At 41.6% G+C, this 22330-nt stretch overlaps 1 protein-coding gene across 1 annotated transcript in view; it reads left to right on the top strand.

Annotated features, from left to right (window-relative positions):
* Nucleotides 1-22330, top strand: part of LOC311017714 (plexin-A1-like) — a 249977-nt gene that overhangs the window by 46807 nt on the left and 180840 nt on the right. The window contains exon 3 of the mRNA XM_084016250.1: nt 13195-13377. Coding sequence (XP_083872376.1) covers nt 13195-13377 — 183 coding nt within the window. The remainder of the gene's footprint in view (nt 1-13194; nt 13378-22330) is intronic.

Raw genomic sequence — 22330 nt, 5'->3', positions numbered from 1 at the left:
AAAGAGGTTAGAGTAGATCCTGAAATAGTATCAATTGCGTCAGAACTGGAGCGTGTTTCTTCATTGAAAGAAGAGTAATTATGTCATTGGGGGCTTTTCTCTAAGGAAATGGTGTTTATCCAATCACCTGCCAAGTGTCTTTAGCGAGTGCCTGCTCTCGACAATGTCGTGGTCAATAATCGGCTAACGAGGGTCTAAATTGAAAAAACTAAAATCTTAATTGGCATCCTTTTTATCCAGTACTATTATCGTCTAAACATTTGGTTGAAGTTGTTGAGCACCTGTTATGTGTCATTAATCATGACTGAAATAACCACTGTTACTGCTTTGTGCATGTTGTGGAAGTTCAAGATATGCCGGGAAACCAAACGGCATCCTGTCTGAGTTTATATCATCATCCAGAGGTGCTCGTTGAATTAAATTGAGCTGTATTCAATGGGATAGCAAGCCACACGTCAACAGGTTTATTACAACGGTATGAACACAAAACAAACACTTTTGTTGTGTTTTAATTGCAATAAACGGATATAAAGTCATGGTTTGTTAGTACTGTCTGAAGACGACAAGCAAACAACTTTTAAATGCTTGTTTTCTGAATGGAGATAGGATTGATTTGAGCTGGGCTATGCAAACTCTGTAGCTCCTCCATCAACACAAAATACCGTCATTTAGGCACAAATATGGCAGCGACCTTTTTTACCGTAGACAGTCTCTGGTTTCTACACATAGTTTTCTTCGTTCTCTGTATTAATGTGAGGTTCTATTGTAGAGCTCGTAGAGCTGATAGGCTTTCATGTCACAGCGTCATGTAGAATTTGTGTTATTGGCACCATTCGCACCACATCATTAGCGTCTAATCACATCTATTTCCGTATATTTGAGTTTTTGCATTGACTTCGTATGCAATAGCGCCACGGGAAACCTTTGCTTGCCGTTTGGTGTGAACGCACCTTTACAGTCACTCTGAAACTCTGCGTTAACAAGCCGATAGCTCTTCTGCGTGCTTGTACTGTCATGTTCATGTGTATATTTTGAGCCATTCTCCTCTGTTTTAGTCAGTGGCTGCCACTTTCACCACACAGCGGTACAGTGCAGTGACTTTCTGGCTCTCATATTTGGGTGAATCCCTGTCGTGGTCTGTTGAAATTGGATTATAGCTGTCAGGGAAGGCTTTAGTTCAGATTATACAGATTATGGTTTGCAGTGCTCAGATGGACGGCGCTGTTTAAAGAGCATCATCTGGCTTCTGTTACATAGAAAGAGCTTTTTGGCAAACGTGCACATGTGATGTTTGCCTACATTTGTGTAGATGGATGAGAGGGTCGACAGCAGAGTAGGTTAAGAAACGGCCGGTATTCTATTAGCATGCATTAAATAATGCACGGATCAGGACTGATCCCAGGACTGGCTGTTTTATGAATATCTAAACCTCTAGAGACCCATCTAGTTGACTATGTACAGACAACCAGACAAAATATGACTATAATATTATTATGTACATACTAAATAATATAATGATACTACTTCAAGATGTAATTGCATTTATATAATATACTGTTTAGAGGCAAATAAGCTATTAGATTAGTTGAGATGCAGCTATCAATAGAGACATTACAAATGTGTGTCTGACTCAAATGCAGCTGAGATTAGAGTATTAGAATTTTTTATACACCAGTGGCCAATACTGATGAAAATATAAAAAAAATACCCATGAGCATGAAGTGATATTTAACCTTCCGAACCCAGAGCAGTACCATGGTATAAACATGTTTTTTCTGCAGTATGCTACAGTTATAATGCCATAAATCATACAAACATTACATACATACAACAAAGACCGAAGTGAAATATCAAACAAGGACACATGTAGAATGAAGTGATTTTGATGAAAAATCACAACTTTAAACTGTTTTTACACATTCTGGCTGTGATAATGTTTTCTTTTTGTTTCTATTTTTCGAAAACAAGCCTTACAAATACACTGGTAGGTTTTGGGTCTTTTGGTCCTTGTGGATATATAAAATCTTAGATCAGAATATGATCAAAGTCATTCACCCTCACGAGTACACACTTTGAATTGCACTGAAAACACTCCAAACAATAAGCTGAAAACACACACGGTACAGCAGGCATCACTGCTGTCATCACATGTTTACTGTGCCAGAAAAGCGACGTGCCAGGCTGGAGCTTTCCATGTGGAATTAGCTGGAAGTGGAAGGCCGGGGCTATCTGGGGTAAAGGGAGCTGCCGTCCCACTGTGGCACATTAACCTATATGGCCAACTGACACTGGGGTGTTGGAGCCAAGCCCTCTCTTCCCTCAGAGCTCTGTCGCTCAGGGATTCCTCCACTGTGTACGTTTTGTTTTTCTGCACACCTCCATGAAACTATGACCCAGAAATGTTTCCCACCGGGACTCAGTCTCGACAAACGCAGAAACTGGCAGGGAATTTAAATCTGCTCCACCTTGTTTTATGTTGTTTCCTCTTCAGTTCACCAGTGTGGCACTTAAAGCAATCGACTGGCATTCAAAATCCAGCCTCCTTGTTTAAACTCTACAATTAAACTAATTATCCCAAAAGAGTTTTCAAGGTGTTTTAAAGTATATTGAGTGTGACAAATATTGGAGCTGATGAGGCCTCCTGCAAGCACTGATCTCTGTGTTAAATAATGGAGGAAGGAAGAGGGAAAGAATTTGGATAGGAAGTTAGACAAATGAGAAATAGCGTGATTATTAGCAGGCCTGGGCAGATTATTTCATTTTTTGCTTGCACACATGAGGTGAGCAGAGAAGAGAGAAAGAAAGAAAGAAAGAAAGAAAGAAAGAAAGAAAGAAAGAAAGAAAGAAAGAAAGAAAGAAAGAAAAACAGTTTGAAACTGTGTGAGAACTGTGGGACATGCTATTCAGTGTCATAAACAAAAACAAAGAAAAAACCCTCCACTAGATATTTTCACACGCACATGTTCACACTTATTGGTTGCAGCAGGTCAGTCAAGCGTTGTATGTTTTTCATTCAAAACGTTTCAGCTATTTGCATTAGAACATCTGTTTTGAATCACGGAGGGGGATGCAGAAAAAAAGTGAGATGAAAGAAAGAAACGAGAGAAAAGAACGAAGGAATCCAAGAATGAAAGAAAACCAAATAGTTTGTATCGGTAGAGATGGAGGAAACCAACAGAGCCAGGAAACTGCGGAATAAATGGAGCTGCAAAAGAAATGTTGATCTCTTGGCATCCCAGCTATTCCTCCGACTCTGACCTATGGGGCTGTAGTCTCTCTCTTTCGCCTGCAGCTTCTCGTTCCACCAGAGCACATCTCCTGGCTGCCAGGCTCTCCCTCCATCTCCATTTAATGCTCCTCATTTCACCCAAGCCAAAACAACAGATGCTGAAATGTCAAAGTGCTTTCCCTCCTCTCACAAACTCACAGAAAAGTAAAGAAAGAAAAAACATTTACCAAAAGAGAGTGCAAAAAAGAATCGGAAGCAGGCAGTTCCTTCTCATGGCACTGATTGAGAAACCAAACCAATAGTCGTCATGGCCATTTGCCCTACGAAATACAACCAGTGATGACAGTGCAGCCAAGAAGGTTAAATGTTCAGCTGTTTTGCAAGAGGAATGACCGTGTGAAGGGAAAGACTCATGCGAAGATTAATTGGATTGTTTTTCTCAATAATCTGCCAGATAAGAGAACAAAATGGTGTTTTTTCTCGTCTTTGCACTGGTTAAAACAATATTATCCTGCTTCCGATTGTATTATTACCAACAGTTAAGTACCAGACCTTCAAGGGAAATTTGCCATTTGTGCAACTTAATTATGAAGTGCACCCTGTGTTTGCATTTAGAGTTAAACATTGGTAAAGATTAAATATGAGAATTTATCTTCTTTCAACAGAATTATATTGTGATGTCCTCATATATCGAGTTTGTCCAAATTCGGGAATAACAAGAACATAGTGATTGAAGTTTCTCTGAAAATCTAATGTGAAATTCTTATATATATTGGGACCAATGTTTGACTATTGCACTTTACATTAGCACTAAGTTCAATGCAATTAACAAATTGGACTCCAACTGGCAACCTTCCAGTCACAAGGTCATCCAACCTCGACGCTCCCAGAAGACAAGGACGCGGTGCTCTCTGTAGACACATTAATGATGAGAATAATGTGCCACGGTCCACTTGGGACCCAAATGTTGGGGGGTTTCAGCAGCAGTGAGCAGTATGTTCTTCATTCATTCAGCTGTATTGTTTAACTCCTGTGTGCCTCCAGCCAAGAATGCTGATGATAGGAATACCCCAGTGTAGTTAAATCAACATGCATGTAAACTCAGTGTAGAGCTGAAAATGAAAAAGATTGTATCGCTTCACTTGATGACTTCATCTGTGAAAATACTTTTAATTGTATTTTATCACACAGTAGTGCTTTGCCACATAGACTCTTCATTTTATTACCAGAAAACATGCTATATCGTGATATATGCATTATCAATTATGAAGGGATCAGGAGAGAAGATTTGGTTATATCACCTCGCCCTTTTTACTTATTTGCAGTATTTCTCCCTAAACAGTTTGACTTTGAGGGATTGTTGAATGCATTAAAACAGTTGTAAATCGCAGGTTCCGGTCACAGCTGCATTTGGTTACTTTTATAAAATAACTTTCTGGTTCCTCAAACTGTCAAGCTGCAGATTGGTTGATGGATAAATGTCATGATGTTATTGGTTAGTACTAGCTGATGTAAACATGCGTAATTTTCTCCTGCAGGAGGAAAAAAGAAATTGATTTTGATATAAAAATACAAATTAATAGATTTTTTTGTAATTTTTCCATATACACAACATATATACATAACATATATATACATATTGTGAACAATATAACAGGGGATCTGAAAGGGTTAAAACTGCCTTTTTAATTTCAGCTCAACTTTAAAGGATTGAGATAGAAATCAGGTGCCGTTCATTATGATTGGCTCCATTGCTCAATAGAGGTCTTATCCATAACAGACATTGATGACAGCACACTCCCGTCTAACATAATCAAGATTCAAGCTGCTTTATTCTACTATTTTAGAGATACAAAGGCTGGTTGTGACAAATTGTGTCTTTTGCATTTTGTGCTTATCCTGCTATAACAGCTAATATACCGCCTGGCTTGTGTGTGTGTGTGTGTGTGTGTGTGTGTGTGTGTGTGTGTGTGTGTGTGTGTGTGTGTGTGTGTGTGTGTGTGTGTGTGTGTGTGATGCTCATAATTCTGTTGCAGCGGCGGTACACTTCCCCCCCCCCACTACACACAAACTCTGTCTCACCCACGGCACACAACTGCACATTAAACAACAATGGAATGTGTGTGCACATATACTTGTGTGTGTGTGTGTGTGTGTGTGTTTTGTTTAAGCAGGTCAAAACTTCAAGTGTCCCAGTCTGTTAGACAGATGTCTAAGATCCCTGCTGCACCCCCTACCCTGTCTCTCTCTCTCTCTCTCTCTCTCTCTCTCTCTCTCTCTCTCTCTCTCTCACACACACACACACATTTCTTTGTCTTTCATATACACCGACAAACAAACATGCACACACAGACCCTCACTCATTAACAACCAATTAGAGAGCAGATATTGGCTCACTGGAGGAAACTAAAGGCCAACCAACGATGTTCTCCGCTTCCAACGCCAAGTCACAAATACCTGGATGCAGGCCAAGTGTGTGTGTGTGTGTGTGTGTGTGTGTGTGTGTGTGTGTGTGTGTGTGTTTGTGTGTGTGTTATTGACTTCTTTTCCCCAAGTTTGGCAGTCCAATCTCATCTCCATTCTTTATTAAAGAACACACACACACGCACACGCACACACTCACTAACCCTCACATAATTAAATGCATTTTTCTACTCTGCAAGACTTGTTGTTCATTGCATCAGCCGGTTGTCTCAGTAGTACCACTCTCGCTTCAACGTTATCTTTCTCACATGGGAATGTGGCACGATCTATGCATAACACAGGCGCGCACACACACACACACACACACACACACACACACACACACACACACACACACACACACACACACACGCGTTCGTTCTCCATGGGTTTGGAGCAACTTGTTTATGCCAGTATTGGATGAGGGGATGCTTGAGACATTTGGCTCTCTGGAGAGCATGTTGACAAAATCTCTCTCACTCTCCCTCTCTGTTTACCTCAATCACTGTCTCAGACTCGCTCCTTCTCTTTCCAACTCTCTCTTTGTCATCTGATTTTCGGCGCTCGCTTGCATCTCTGCAAATGAACAAAGATTTGAAACAATAAAAAACTGACAATTTGAGTTGATTGGACAGATATTGACGGTTTTATTCTCAATAAAGGCTGAAGGGAATTGAAAGCGGAGTTAGAGAGAGCACAAACAGCACGGTAACAATGGTTGCTATATGGCTTATAATGGCTTTTTTAAGGCGGAGTGAAGGTCGAGTTAATCGAACCTGATGTGCATGAAAATACTTTTCCATAAAAGGAGATCTGAACCGGAGACACATCCTAGCTTAAACACTAGACATGGACTACATTTGGTGAAATTATCACTGTCTTGACCTCCTTGGCACAGAAACCAATATTTCATCATTCCTGCCTGCTCTGTTTGTTCCATCTCAATGTAAGACTTACAGATTTACAGCTTACGTTTGCATTTGCATCGTAATCTTTTAAGCAGGCTTTTAGGCCATGAACAGAAAGCAGTATTTTGGTCATTTTTGCCTGTTTTCAGTTGACTTATTTACATATTTGTACATAACATCATCATAGCTAAGTGGGCAATGAGGCAACACACTGTCTTAGTTTAATAGTAGCAATTAATCTAAAGTTAATTCAAGAGCTGCATATACAGAATTTGTTTTTGTTATATATGGGCACACCAATAAACCACTATAAAGTCAAAGGTTACACTCTTTACAGTGAAAAGGATTTTTATTACAGGGTTTGCTGGTCTAGAAACACAATTTGCTTTTGTTTTATATTGTTGGCCCATGACTCTATAATTTTATGTATGTGGCGTTATAGATGGAATGATGTAGGATTGTATCACAGATTGGGATGAATAATAACACTCATAATAAAATGATTGTCATGAATCTCCATTATCTGCATAATCGTGAATATCATCACAAGGGGAAAATACAGGAATTATCATGTAAGAAAGACTGTTAATATGATGATACATTGATATATTTTTAATTGATTTATCCTTTATTCATGCAGAGGGATATTATTTAAGATTGGATGTTTGTAGATTAAGTGAAAAAACAAAAAGATGTATGTCCTATCTTTGATGCAAAAAAAAGTAAGATAAAGTGATTACATATTTTAATCATTCCACTCCATTTTTAAGAGTTTAAGCATACTTTGTTGATTATTGGGAGACTATTGCAATTATTTTGTCCAGAATAATCGTAACATGGAATTTTAAGATCCTTTGTGGCCCAGGATCAAAAAGTGTCTCGAGTTGAACAAATAATTGATTAATTGAGTTTTCTTTCAAATTCATCCTCGTGATGCAAAGAATGCCTTGATTTATTTCCTTACGTGGTGAACAATTCAAACTCCCTCTGTCTCTCGCTCGCTTGAACTCTTGAGGCTCATTAGTGGCAACAAGAGCGCTGTTGACCCTTCGCCTTCCCCTGTCTCTCCTCCCTGTTTCCCCACTTTTCTTCTCCTTTTTGTCTCTCCCCATGTCCTCTCCTTTCTCTTCATCTCACTTGCCCCACGCTTTCCCTCATCACCCCATCATCATTCACCCAGCAAGAGTTTGGCAGGATGTGTGTGTGTGTGTGTGTGTGTGTGTGTGTGTGTGTGTGTTGCCTGAGGCCAGTCTGTGCCTGTGTATAGCAGAGGTCTTCAGCAAGGACAACACAGGGGACTCTGTCCTTGTCTAACCCCCTGAAAATAGAACAAAGGTGTTAGTGTATGTGTGTTTGTGTGTGACGCTATATACAGTGTCCTGAGTATGAGCTATAGCTTGTAATGATAATAATAATAATAGCACGGTCAGAGGTCCAGTAGGCCAACAGGGACAAGCTACGTCCAGCTTATAAAAGCACTAATAAAAGACTACTGCAGGTCACCTAATGTTAGGGACACACTAAAGGATTATTGCCGATTTACACCAAACACTGTACAACCACCCGTATGACCATTCAGTCACAGCCTTTTTAAAATAATAAATCCAATACGAATGTGGAAGACAGGATTGTTCTTCAACTACGAGTTGAATTGAAACCTCAGTGGCTGAAAGTAGACAGGAAACGCCTGCTTACTTTTTAAATTATTGTAAGAATGATTCATTAGGCCCCGATAAAAAACATTTGTTCAGTACTTCTCTGTTAAATGAAAAATAAACTTAAATTTAGCTATCAAACGAACTTTGACTTTGGTATTGGTAAGAGTTGCCACCACTGGGCTGGGTTTATATGTTACTGATCCCAGCTTTAATATCTTTCTAAAAATGAGCTTTGCATAAAAACAAGCTGACATTATTTTGTAGTTTTGATTGTGAAATGGACATACGCCTTATTTACACATGTCATTTGAAGTCTCTTATATCCAGCCTAAAATCCCTTTTATTTATACTTAGCCACAAGCATGGCACCTTTTTACAGTCTGGCGTTAGAATAAACAGAGGGCGATCAAATGATGAAATGTGTCGTCGACCCGTCACCCTAGAGGAATGATAGAGCAGGCAGACTACAGGAATTACACGTCTACAAGACACACAACAGTTAGCAGATGTCAGGTCTGTGTGAAGCCACATTTGTCTGCAGTGGAAAAAAAAAAAACGTCGGCTCAACGCTCCACTGTGCCTCAATCTGAGCTGTTGACTCTATGGTAATGATGCAAGTCAGGCTAAACATAACAAACCATTAGCGTCCTCAGCATGCCGGCGATCTCACTTCTGTGTGTGCGAGCTCGACAGACACTGGGAATGCAGATTAGTTTACAAGTGCGAGGCACCGGCATAAATAAATCCAGGGTAATGATGTAATTATAAGCTACTATAATAAACAATTTATACTCCGCTCATGTTTCTTAAGACTTTTGATTTTGGACTTTTGGTTTTTGATACAAATACATATTCATCTTTTTTTATTCCCTGCTCAGCCTGATGGAAAGACAACTGCAACGGCATGCAGTTATTCATCTCTACAATCATGTGACCTGTAAATGGTTTAAGCCCAACATCATCATCCTGATGATGCTTTTAATGGAAAGAAAGTGTCAGTGTCTGTCTCAGAGAGCTGCAAACACGTGAAAGCAGAAAAAGAGAAAAAAGAGTTACCCTTTGGGACAGAGATGATTTCTCACTGACCAGTGAACCTTGAAAGAAAAAAGGGAGGAAGAGGAGAAATATGTGGAGCCAGAGAATGAAAAAGAGAAGGGAATGAAGAACAGGATTATCAGGAAGAGAATGGAAGGTAAAGAAGATAAAGAAATAGACAGGAAATGAGGGAAAGAAATGAATGGAGGTCTGGTTCTGCTCCATCTTTATCAGAGGAAACAAATTCAAACTCACTCACTGAGCCACGTCCATCTCTCTTTCTTTTCCCTCTCTTAATTTCTGCATTTTTAGTCACTCCTCTTCATATCTGCCTCCATCTCTCCCTTTTGTCCTACTTTCTTACCCCCAAATTACTTGCAAAACAGCTCCCAAATTGAGAACATGTTTATGTAAAAGAAACAAAAGCTTTATGTTTGTGTCTCCCGCTCTCCCTTACTTTGTGTCTTTGTTCATTGAAGTCAAACTATATATATATATATATATATATATATATATATATATATATTTCTTAGCCTGCTTTCATGGTTCATGGATGTAAATACAACATTCAGCCTTAATTCCGGTTTCCCCCTTCAGTTGTAGCAATTAAAAGCCAGACTGAAAACAGGGAAGTAAGCGACAGCCACAAACAGCTGTTTTATGTCTCTCCCTCAGCAGATTTCAGAGAACTGAAAGAAAATTAAACATATCTAGCACTGCGAGTACTAAAATACAATTGAAAATAAATTAAAAGATAAACATATACACTATGGGCCCTAGTTTCGTAGACCAGGCGTAGTCAGCTCTCAGCGCACCTGCGCCACGCCGACGGGGTTTGTCCCCCTGGACTTTGCAAGTTTCGTGCACCGCGCAGGCACTCCTCCCGTCTCGCCCACCCGCGCAAGTGGGAAAGAGGGAGGAGAAGAAGGCGTGAGTGGGAGACGAGGAGGAGACGAGGCGTGGACTGGGATTAATACAGCCGATTCAGATCTTCACCAATCTGTGGAATTCACCGCTGTGCGCGCGTATCATAATAATAACAATGCCCATATTATAAAAAACAGGAGAGAGAGAGGGAGATGTTTTGGTCCGAGAGGCTGAGTTTCCGTTACGCGTGCCATCCGCCTTTGATCTGACGTCAGATGTGACGGGACAATCTATATAGATATAAATTCACGTGTTGATTCAATTAGTTGCCTTAAATAGTGTTTGTTGTGATTGTTTATTGCATTTAAATGTGCCTGGAACTGTGGAAACCTGCCTGTGAGGTCTCGGTGACGTGTGCGCACTGCGCGCCGTCAGCCAAACTTTCACTCCGCCAGCTGTGATTCGCCTTGAATGAATGGACTTTATTTGCGCCTTGCGCCGAGAGTAGACCAGGTTGGAGCTGGCGGGCTTTCAGCGCAGTCTCGGCGAGGCTTTTTGCCACGAAACTTCCGCTACGCTGTGCCGCCACACCCATCTTGGCGCAGGCGATCCACCAAACTGCCAAACTGACCGTGCGCAAGGCTGCGCGGGTCGAAACTTGCATTACGCCGGCTCCGCCACCCTGCGCAGCCCTGCGCTGCGCCACAAAACTAGGGCTCTATAATGCCAAAAGTATTTGCTCACCTGCCTTGACTCGCATATGAATTTATGTGACATCCCATTCTTAATCCATAGGGTTTAATATGACGTCGGTCCACCCTTTGCAGCTTTAAAAGCTTCAACTCTTCTGTAAGGCTTTCCACAAGGTTTAGGAGTGTGTTTATGGGACTTTTTGACCATTCTTCCAGAAGTGTATTTTTGAGTTCACACACTGATGTTGGAGGGAAGGCCTGGCTCTCAGTCTCCACTCTAATTCATCCCAAAGGTGTTCTATCGGTTTGAGGTCAGGACTCTGTGCAGGCCAGTCAAGTTCATCCACACCAAACTCTCTCCTCCATGTCTTTATGGACCTTGCTTTGTCCACTGGTGCACAGTCATGTTGGAACAGGAAGGGTTCATCCCCAAACTGTTCCACAAAGTTGGGAGCATGGAATTGTCCAACATCTCTTGGTCTGCTGAAGCATTCAGAGTTCCTTTCACTGGAACTAAGGGCCAAGCCCAGCTCCTGAAAAACAACCCCACACCATAATCCCCCTCCACCAAACTTTACACGTGGCACAATGCAGTCAGACAAGTACCGTTGTCCTGGCAACCACCAAACCCAGACTCGTCCATCAGATTGCCAGATGGAGAAGCGTGATGCGTCACTCCAGAGAACGTCTCCACTGCTCTACAGTCCAGTGTGCTTTACACCACTTCATCCAACACTTTGCATTGCACTTGCTGATGTATGGCTTGGATGCATCTGATCGCCATGGAAACCATTCCATGAAGCTCTCTACACTGTTCTTGAGCTAATCTGAAGGCCACATGAAGTTTGGAGGTCTGTAGCAACTGACTCTGCAGAAAGTTAGTGACCTCTGAGCACTATGTGCCTCAGCATCCGCTGACCCCGCTCCGTCAACATGGTTTACGTGGTCTACTTGGTTGAGTTGCTGATATTTACCTTACCCCAAATCAGTTATAATTCCTGATTTATTGGGAGAAACCAAGACAGACATTCAGCACCCTCATAAAGTCAGAATGGAAAGATAATTTGTCTAAGAACCACATATTCGAACCTCCTTGATGCTTCAGCTGTGCGATTGGCAATGATTTTGGCTTTTTAGATCGAATCTTTGAATGTTTAGGGTCACCCCAAGTTTAATAGCACCGGACTGGAAGATTAGCGCAAGCAACTGTTTACCTCAATGAACCGACTCCTTATATTTAAATAACTGGAATGGAAGGAAATGTGCAAAAAAAGCCTTTATCTAAATTACTACATTTGTATGGGAACTTGACTTATCTACCATGCACTGCATGTTCTTTAGTGTGTGCGGCGTGTGCATGTACATCAGTTCACTTTCCTTTCGTTGTTCAATCACTTGTAGTTGTGTGGACCTGAGCTTGTGTGTTATAGTACGCTGTTCAGTATGTGTGTAGAGTAAGCGCCTGTGTGGCGTGAGGTCACCATGGTAATTTAGATGCAGTCGATTACCTCTGTTACCCATGTTTACGCTGCACACCTCCTGATGCGAACATAGCTATCACATGCTTATAATGATATGCCTATTACACACACACAAACCCACACACACACATTCATAAATCAAGCGTGACATATCAACATATCAGCATGGCGATGCGCCTGTACCGGACACTTTGATTATGATATGCTAATCTGACCTATAATTTACTTCCCGTCGCATCTCTGTCATCTCCTCCAGTGTCCTGCTCCTGTTCACCCTCCCCTCAGTATTTCGTTCCGGCTCCATTTGATTTACTCACTGTATTGGCTGGTCTCTTATTAGAAACTACATTGCCAAAGCTGTATACAAAGAAATCAATTTTTAAAACATTAGCAAGCAACGGTTCATCCATTCAAACCATGCTGAGATGCTTAATTGCTTGCTTTGACATTGTGTACTATGAAATAATCAAAGCCTGTAATGCAGGGAAGACATTCATCACACAAGCTGAAACCACACACTGGTTGGATTGTGCTTTTTGACCTCAATAAAAGACCAATATCACAGTCTCCCCTTTTGTATTAGTTTACTTTTCAAAAAGGGTTTTTTTCAAGGGAGTTGAGAAAAAGTTAATTTTTCCAGTGACGCCCATTAATTTCCCACCATTTCTAAGTAAATCTGCAGCGGCTTGGCTTCGCTCCAGCGCCATAAAACATCTACTAAGTGCCGGAGAGATCGGAAGCCTCCTCCTTCTTTAAGAATTAATGTTAGTTTAACGAGAAAAGGGATTTAAAAAGTGTTAATGGTTAAGTTAATGTCTCTCTCTTCTTCTATCCCCCCCCCCCCCCCCCCAACACCCACAGCCGCTGCAGATAGACGATAACTTTTGCGGCCAGGACTTCAACCAGCCTCTGGGGGGCACCACCGCCATCGAAGGCATCCCGCTTTACGTGGACAAGGACGACGGCATGACCTCTGTGGCGGCCTATGACTACCGCGGACACACCGTGGCGTTTACTGGCACCCGCGGCGGACGCATGAAGAAGGTAGGCATGTGTGTTAGTGTGTGTGTGTGTGTGTGTGTGTGTGTGTGTGTTGCTCTTTTTTTGATGAGTCATGGATGTATTACCTTTTTCTTGTGAGAAATGTAAACAATATTCACAGAACACCAACCTATAGTATATAAACTGTGGAAGAAAATACCATAGGTAAGGGGACAATGTTGTAATTAGAATAATTCAGTCCTGTATGTTCTGGCTTTTGTTAATGGATGTTTCTTGCACCTTGTGAGCGATGTGAGAAATGCATTACAGTGATAACTGGCATAAAACTTAAAATGTGACTAAAATGCTCCTGCCAGAGCATTTATGTGTGTGTGTGTGTGTGTGTGTGTGTGTGTGTGTGTGTAGGTGTGTGTTTTTGCAAAAGGATCCTCAAAATATCTCCTCAATCACAAGCAGTTATTTCTTCTCATGTTCAACACACACACAGCATGCAGGCTGTGTGTGTGAGTGTGTGTGTGTGTGTGTGTGTGTGTGTGTGTGTGTGTGTGTGTGTGTGTGTGTGTGTGTGTGTGTGTGTGTGTGTGCGTGTGTGTGTGTGCGTGTGTGTGTGTGACTGTGGGTTTACAGTATGTGTGTACCCATGTCCCCACAGTGTATGTGTGTGTGCCAATCAGCCGCTCCTTCATCTGAGATCCGACTGAGTCGCTCCTCTGGTTTTTTCCCTTCTTTAATCCTCTGCAGGGCATCTCCATATGAGTGTGTCCGTGTCACCAGTACGCTGGAGACTGAATCAAACAGTCAACTGAGAATACAAATAATTGCATGAATAGATACATAATACTAAATAAATACATAAATAAAGAAGTTACATCCACATTTCACTGTCAGCTGCAGAGGCAGTTAGAGAGATTTCTTTTTTAGAAATGCTTTCAAGTCAACTATCATTTTGCAAGTGCTTGTGCCTTTTTTATTTGAAACAATGGAGTCTTTGCTTGGAATTGTTTCTGTTTACATCGTACAGTCTGTCATATTCTACTAAAGCCAAAATGCATTTGAAATGTTCAGCTGCTATAGTGTTTGACAGCTTCAGCGTTCGACCTGTATGTGTGTTCCTGCCACAGTAATGCTGCTGTCAACTGCTTTTATATAGGCTATGATAATGCACACACACACACACACACACACACACACACACACACACACACACACACACACACACACACACACACACACACACACATGCGCCTCCCTACACAGCTTCCTGTCTCTGGTGTTCTGCTACGTCGACTGAAACCTGGCCCACTAGTCCTTGTGCCTGACCCCTGTACTGTGTGTGTGCAGACGGATGATTTGTGTGGGTTTGTGGAGCGTGTGGGGTCAGCAGATCCTGGATGATACCCCGCTGATCGGAATCCCATTTCCCCTCTGCCGGCATGTCTTCCTGTGTCGGAGGATGGAGGAAGGCGAATACGGAGGACGGAGGCCGCCAGCGTCTTCGGGCAGATCAATGCAGATGCTGCAGCAACATGCAGTCGTCTGTATTAGCGGGGAAACGGCGAGACAGGACAAAGGTTCCAATAACTCAGCAGTCATTACACCTATAGCCAGCGTGTGACGCTTTCACATTTGTCGGCGCCTGATTAAGCCTTTCCTCTGGCGCAGGATGAGATTTGTTTTAACTTTTCAAATGAGGTCTTAAAAATAAATTGGACGACAACTCTTGAATAACTGGAGAACATTTGTACAAAGCTGAATTTGGAGGGAGGAAGAGGGAGCAGAGCTGGGATGGGAAAGAAGGAGAAGCAGTGAGGCTAAGGCAGATGGGGGAGAGATGGTTACAGGCTGTGTGGTTTTATTGCTATTCATTGGGAGTTAAACTGTGCTCCTTGGCCTAATGAAATGTTAAGCTGCAGCGTATTGATGTCTGCACTCCCGCACGCTCATTAGGATTCCTACAATGCGACTGCTGCTGAATGTGGGTCTGCCTGCGCGGACAACTCTCGGCTGCTAGACTCCCGTATTGATTGATCTATGAATATATAATCATTATTGTAAATCTTAAACCTAAGCAGTCCATTGGACGAAAGTGATGGTGTCTTTGTCTGGGTATGGGAGAGAGAGAGAGCCACACAGAGGGAGGGAGAGAGAGAGCTATGACGTATGTCAGGCTGCTGCTTTACATCAGCATGACTAATCAGAATGCCTTGTATGACTAAGCATTTGGCATGTATGCGATATTACCCACCTATGGTCTCCATTTGTGTTGGGTTGGGCCTTTCTTTCTTGACAGGTTTTCACTGTGTGTGTGTGTGTGTGTGTGTGTGTGTGTGTGTGTGTGTGTGTGTGTGTGTGTGTGTGTGTGTGTGTGTGTACTGCTGTACTGGTTGCCCTTTAGGACTGAAATTCTGACTTTTGAGGCCAGCAAAAACATGAGACTATTTATCGTAATATGGAATACATAATATGGTTTTCAAGGCTGCATTACAGTAAAGTAACTTACCAGACTGTTCTATTATTTGCCTTTATCCACTTAAAAATTGTCCATGTAACTGATGAACAAAATTTCATTGTGAACATATTGTGTTAAAAGCATCAATGGTCAGCCCTACAACAGTGTCGCAATAGTCAGGTCAAGTCAATTTATTTGTATATCATATATATATATATATATATTTACACATATTAAGTACACATATACATACATACACACACACAAACACGCATATCTAAAAATAAATAAAATCAAAGAAAAATAAAATCAACACACCAATTAGGAGAGATCTGACATTTAGCCGAAAGCTGATGCAAACAAATGTTTTTAGTGTACTTTTAAAGGGATTCACTGATTCAGAAGATCTGAGTTCAGAAGGAAGGGGATTCCAGAGTGTAGGGGCACAGTGACTGAAAGCACCATGAGCAGAACTAGTGTTAATCCTAGGGATTAAGAGAAGACCTTTGCTTATGGACCGTAGGCATCTGACTGGAGTGTATTCAGTGATCATGTCAGAGATATAAGATGGAACTAAGCCTTTGAGTGATTTAGAAACAATAAGGAGTATTTTAAAATCAATTCTTTGTGTCACTGGGAACCAGTGGAATGATTTTAATACTGGGGATATATGATCACATTTTATTTTCCCGGTTAGCAATCTGGCAGTGGCATTTTGAATTATTTGGAGTTTGTTTAATGTTGTTTTGTTACTCCAGAGAAAAGAGCATTACAGTAGTCTAATCAACCAGAGATAAAAGCATGTACTAATTTTACTTTTTGAGTCATGTTGGGAAAGGAGGCATCTGACTTATGATTCTAAGATGATAAAAGGCAGTCTTTGAGATATTTAAAACATGTTTCTGGAAGTTAAGATCTGCATCTAGTTACACCTAAATTTCTGACATCCTTTCAGACGTAGTGAGGGAGATTGTGCAAAATGGGATTAATTGATCGGTTTGATCAACAGAAATGAATCACTAATATTTTGTGACGATAATATTTAATCATTTTTTCTTTCGACGACAGAAGCAAATTAAAGATGTCACAATTTTTACTTTTGCTATTTTTTTTTATATATATATTTTCTGATAAACCAAAAAATTCATTTGAAAATGAACAAGCAGATTAAGATAAAACCTAATCCAGTAATTTGGGTAAAAGCGGATGAGGAAATTGACGTCACGTTGACTAAACCTGCCCCTTGCCACCTTAACTCAAGCTCCACTTGCTCTTTTGATCAGATCCAGTTGAGAGCTCTGGAAGAAGCTAATAATCATTATTATCATGAAAGATAAAGGGTCATTGAAGGAATCGAGGACATACAATAATGTATGATACAAGACTCAGGGTTGCAAGATGAAAGCCGTGAGACGAGGGTGTCTAATGTAGGATGAAAGATGTACAACAGGATGGAGGAGAGAGGACGTACAGTGTGGGTGTTGGGTGCAGGGAGTCGTTTAGGATGCAGCCTTGTCACGAAGTTTGACGACAGAACAGGCAGCGTCTGTCGTGGAGGAAAGCCACACGTCTCATGCCTGCCAGCCAGCAGCTGCAGTATATGTATGCATTCTATAGTGTTGTTCTTTGCTCAGTACTTCAAAGTCCAACATGGATACACAAAAAAACACCACAGCGCATCACTAGAGAGGCATGATGTAGGTGGGGGTCCAATAGCTTTTAACAGCATGGAATTTCACTCTGGACCGCCTTCTGTGCCGTTTGCCAGACACATCCTTAAAAATTAACTCCCCTCAGATCTCAGTAAAAACCTGGAAATCCTTTCATTCCCCTCATTCCGTCCTCTCTTTGTCTACCTGGAAGAACAAGGCGCCGCGTCAGGCACGATGAAAAGAAGCTCTCAACGGGCTGAAGTATTTCCAGATTTAAGAAACAAAAAGAAGCAAGTAATAAAGGCTGGGAGAGAGGGAGGTTTACGCAGCAGTGTATAGGTGTGTGAACAGGGATGTGTGTGTGGTGGGTGAAGGGCGGGTGGTGGTGGTGGTTTCATGTCATTTCATCATTTCCCTGCTAGCAGCAAATCCAATTACTTTCCTCTTTCTTTTCTATCTTGGAAGATAGTCTGAGTGACAGGGCGGATTGGAGCAGCACTACTGAGGTAACTGTGCCAACCGGTTGATTGACATGATGCTGGCACTTCCCTGCCTTGAGACACGGAGACAAGTGAGAGACTGCTTAGACTTCATGGCATCTCGGAGCCAGCGAGGTGGACCAGAAGTTCTCCGTCCCCGTCCCTTTGGTTCTACAACCCTCCCACTCAGAGGTTATCTAATTCGCTTTTTGGCAGGATGCTTCATGTGTTTTCCTAAGCTTCTGTGATCCAGCAGCGACAAACATATACTCCCCCATCCTATAAACTGTACCGCCCTCACTCTCTACTGTCCTCTGTGTTAACAGTAGCACAACCCCTTTATGAAATCTGCTATTTAGCCATATACTCACCATATATTGTGTCAAGCTGTTGTTTGATGTAATCACAACAAAGTCACCCATCGGTTTGTGGACTATGGTTTTAAAGTCTTGAGTTCTGCATTTTGGCCGTTGCCATCTTGGATTTTGGCCTTCCTCATCTTGGAATTGTTGACCACGTTGACCACTGCAGAGGAGCGACTGGTGGATCTGAGGAACACAAGCAGCAGACCAGCAGCCTGAGGGCAACCTCACTGCATCTGCGTGACTTCTGGTGTGAAGCTGTTTACAACGTTAGCTTCATAATTCAAGGTCAACTTTACAGCTAAGTGTTAAAGTCATCTTAGTGGCTAATTGCATTGTTGTGTGGTAGCAACAGTAGCAAAGCTCGAAGCTTTGAATCCAAATGTACTAAATGAACATCACGCTGTATTGAAGAAGACTTGAAACTAGAGATTGAGACCATAAACTCATGTTTACAATTTTTACTGAGATAATAATTCAAGTCAGAAGTAGGGTCATTTTCTCATAGACTTCCATCGTCTATTGGTTTGCAGTCTGGACCGCTAGATGCCACTAAATCCTACACACTGTCCCTTTAAGTATGCCCCTTTGTACTACTCCGTTACATTTCAGAATTAAACAGGTTTTCTTTTCTAGGTATTGTATTTGAAAACCTTTTGGAGTCAACCTAATGGACATTTTATAGAAAGAGCAGAGAAAAGTCAGTAAATTAAAGCCTGTAAATCATCTTTAATGTAGCTTTGGACCAGCTGCACAGGTAGAGTACAACACTTGATTGGGAACTATTGGTCTAAGCAATATCTTTTGCAGAATATCAGCTCTGCAAATCCCAGTATCCATTGAATGAAAGTGCCTTGGATCTCTTCCTGGAGTTTGAGATGGCTGTGCATGCATTGGCTCTGCAAGCTTAGCAGTAAAACTAGCTGTCAGAATGATTAAGCCTAATCAGGAAACATGGGATGGAAGGTAATTTAGCATGTGAATGCTAATTAGCGCTAGCATTTAGACTGGCAGACGATGATTGAAGCAGCGTATCGGCTGCTCAGCCTGGTTAAATGGCAAAAACACCATGCTGGTAGAGATGATTGATAATCTTGGGTCGGGCTGCTGTCTGTTTCCCTGTTTGTGTGTGTGAGTGTGTGTGGACTATAGCTTCTCTTCTTTCCATTGCAAACTCATAATGAGCAGATGAGCACAACACCTGAGCACACTATTCCTGCTAATTCCATCTTTATCCCATTAAGCAGAAGTTAGTGGAATAATGTCCTATTAGTTTCTCAGGACACACAAAATACTTTTGTAAAGCTGTGTGTGTGTGCGTGTGCGTGTGCGTGTGTGTGTGTGTGTGTGTGTGTGTGTGTGTGTGTGGTGTCGTTCATGCCTGCAGCTTCTTCCCTGAGTGGGTGTGAGTTTCTATTGTGTGGCTGTACTTCCTAATATGTGGACATGTGTATGAAGTAGTATCAGCGAGCGATTTTGTGTGTGTGTGATCATCTATAAATTAATGTGTGTGTGTGTGTGTGTGTGTGTGTAGCCACTGTGAGAGGACTAGTGTGTAAATCTTGCAGAGATAATATTACTGCTATAAGCAGTGTTTGAGTGAATTATCACTTATTCTCCCAGCTAATACGTCTCTGTACTCGCTCTCTTCAGGTCGTTTCCTGTTCCCTCTCATCCCCTCTGCTTCCTCCCGCTCTCAATCATGTGTCACCTTCAGCTCTCTCTCTCCCAACTGAGGTGGGCTAGATGCCCTAAAATCTGCCTCCCCCAGACAATTTCCCACCTCATCTGTGGGTGTGTGAGGGCGGCATACTGTCCTTCTCGCCTCTCCCCCATTCTCCTTATCTCCTCTATCCATTAGTACGTTGGCGTACGTTGGCCTGGGAAGAAGGAGAAGTGCTATCTCTGTTCAGCCTTTCATGAGAGACACACAGAGAGGAAGCTAGATAGATGAACAGATACACAGATAGGATAGACCTACTTGTAAATGTTTATACTGATCATCTACATCAAACTTTATGCATAGATTGTTTAATATTAAATTAATTTGTGAAAATTGTTAACTACAATTGTCATGTTATTGTTCATGCAAATTAACAGCCTACTACTGTGGGAGACCAAAGTTTTAATGGTTCTCAATGGGGTTTTTGGTACCGCTGGCCCATTTAGAGCAAACACATGATAAGTAATGGACAGGGCTTCACTGAATATAAACAATACACCTCAGCATATTAAGAAAAATATTATTAACCAGCTTTACATCGAAGGTATTCCAATAGAACATGTTTGTGGACCATCCTGGATTTTAGCATCGCCCTCGTTCCCTTGACAAAACCCCGGTGGTATTTTTCTATTGTATTTGGAATTTTTCCAGAAGATAAACTGTGGAGTGAACAAACATATATGATACTTGTTTTGTTCAGCAAGATAATCTTCAAAAACAATTTTTTTAAAGCGTAAATGCAGTCACCAGAAGTAAACATTTAATGTAAGACATAACACCATGAGTGCAACGATTTAAGTCACCAGAACTAACCCAAAGCCAAGTGTTTGGCATGATGGCATTTTGTAATCTCATTCAGCCACTTGTTAGAAACTGCCTATTTTAAGACATGTAAAACTTCAAGTGATGAGAGGGTTGGTTCTGCTTGCGTTAATCATATGCCTTATTTCATGTATCTCACCAAAAACCCATTCAAAAAATCCATTGACTTGGAGACGAAGGAATCGGAAGTAAAAATATGCCAACTCATTTCCGGGTTATAGACTTCATTCCTGCAGCACTTTATTCAGTATTTTTGAGAAATGTGATTTGAAAAACACCTTCATCAGAGGTGCATCTGAAATGGCTTTCTTTTGAGGAAATCAAAGTCCTTCTTCTTTTCATTTTTCCTGCCACAGAGGAAATGAATGCATTGGTGTGAAAATGAATTAATGGGACTGGCTGTGACACATTTAAAATGTCTCCTCGAGACTCATTTGCATTTGAATTCTCCAGGTGTTACTTATTATAAGAGGAGACACATGGACAGTGTGTTGGGGGGGGGGGAGAAAAACCTCTTTTCTCAAAGTCAGCACAACATCAGATGAGGATGGAGTGATACAGAAATAGTCCTTTATAGTGCTGGCAGAGTGATCTGAATTACAACTGCAGGGTCTCTGCCACCTCCGGGATGGAGACTGATATGATACTGTTCTGCATCACTTATTAGAAACAGCCACTGCTAATGTGCCATTGTGGTTGTAGGTTCAATTCCCAGGTGGGCTATCACTTCATATGTATTACCCCCTGTGTCCTTGAGCAGGGCATTATCTCAGCAGTCCCTCTGGAGGAATATGGCTCAATGTTAATGGATGGACGATGTGCATGGAGAGTTAGATGGATGGATTAGTGAGCTAATGAATCTTTGATAAGTGGGAAGGCTTTGTGAGTGTCAAGAGACAAAGGGAAAGATCACAGCTAAACCCATCTACTGTGAGATGGCTTTACTTCACACAAAAGCCTTGCCGTCTGACTTTGGTATTATCATTATGGAACGTAAGTAGGGGTGTGACAATATGCATATTTGTATTGAACCCTTCGGTACAGGATGTTTGGTTCGGTATGCAACATCCTTTGGGTACGCCCTGTCACCCAAACAGACTCACACATGCAGAACACAAGTTTAACCCGGAGAGTTTTGGCAGCACACCAGTCAAAGTTCAAAGTGCTTGAGCCGCTCAAATGTGCCTTCACATCGTATGAATCAGTTGTGCATCCTGTCCTGTATGAATGAGCATAAACTGGAGTCCAGTTCAGGAATCATTAACATGTTAAAGTCAAAGATGGAGCATTATATATTCAGGTTGCATGTAAATTCCAGACATATGGGTTATTTATTTTTCACAACAAATGAAAAAACTCCAACTTGTCCCCTATTGTACCAAGAGCATACTGAGCCGTGACCCAATAGACATAAAGGAGGGTATGCTTTAGGGTGGGGCTACTTCTGATTGTCAGGATCGCTACCATGGCATTGTCCAGTCTGGGAGTTGTGTTTTTGGAACATGTGC

The sequence above is a fragment of the Eutrigla gurnardus genome, assembly GCF_963514095.1.
Source record: "Eutrigla gurnardus genome assembly, chromosome: 8".
Lineage (NCBI taxonomy): Eukaryota > Metazoa > Chordata > Actinopteri > Perciformes > Triglidae > Eutrigla > Eutrigla gurnardus.
The sequence above is the reverse complement of the archived record's forward strand: the minus strand, read 5'-3'. Positions and strand labels throughout refer to the sequence as shown.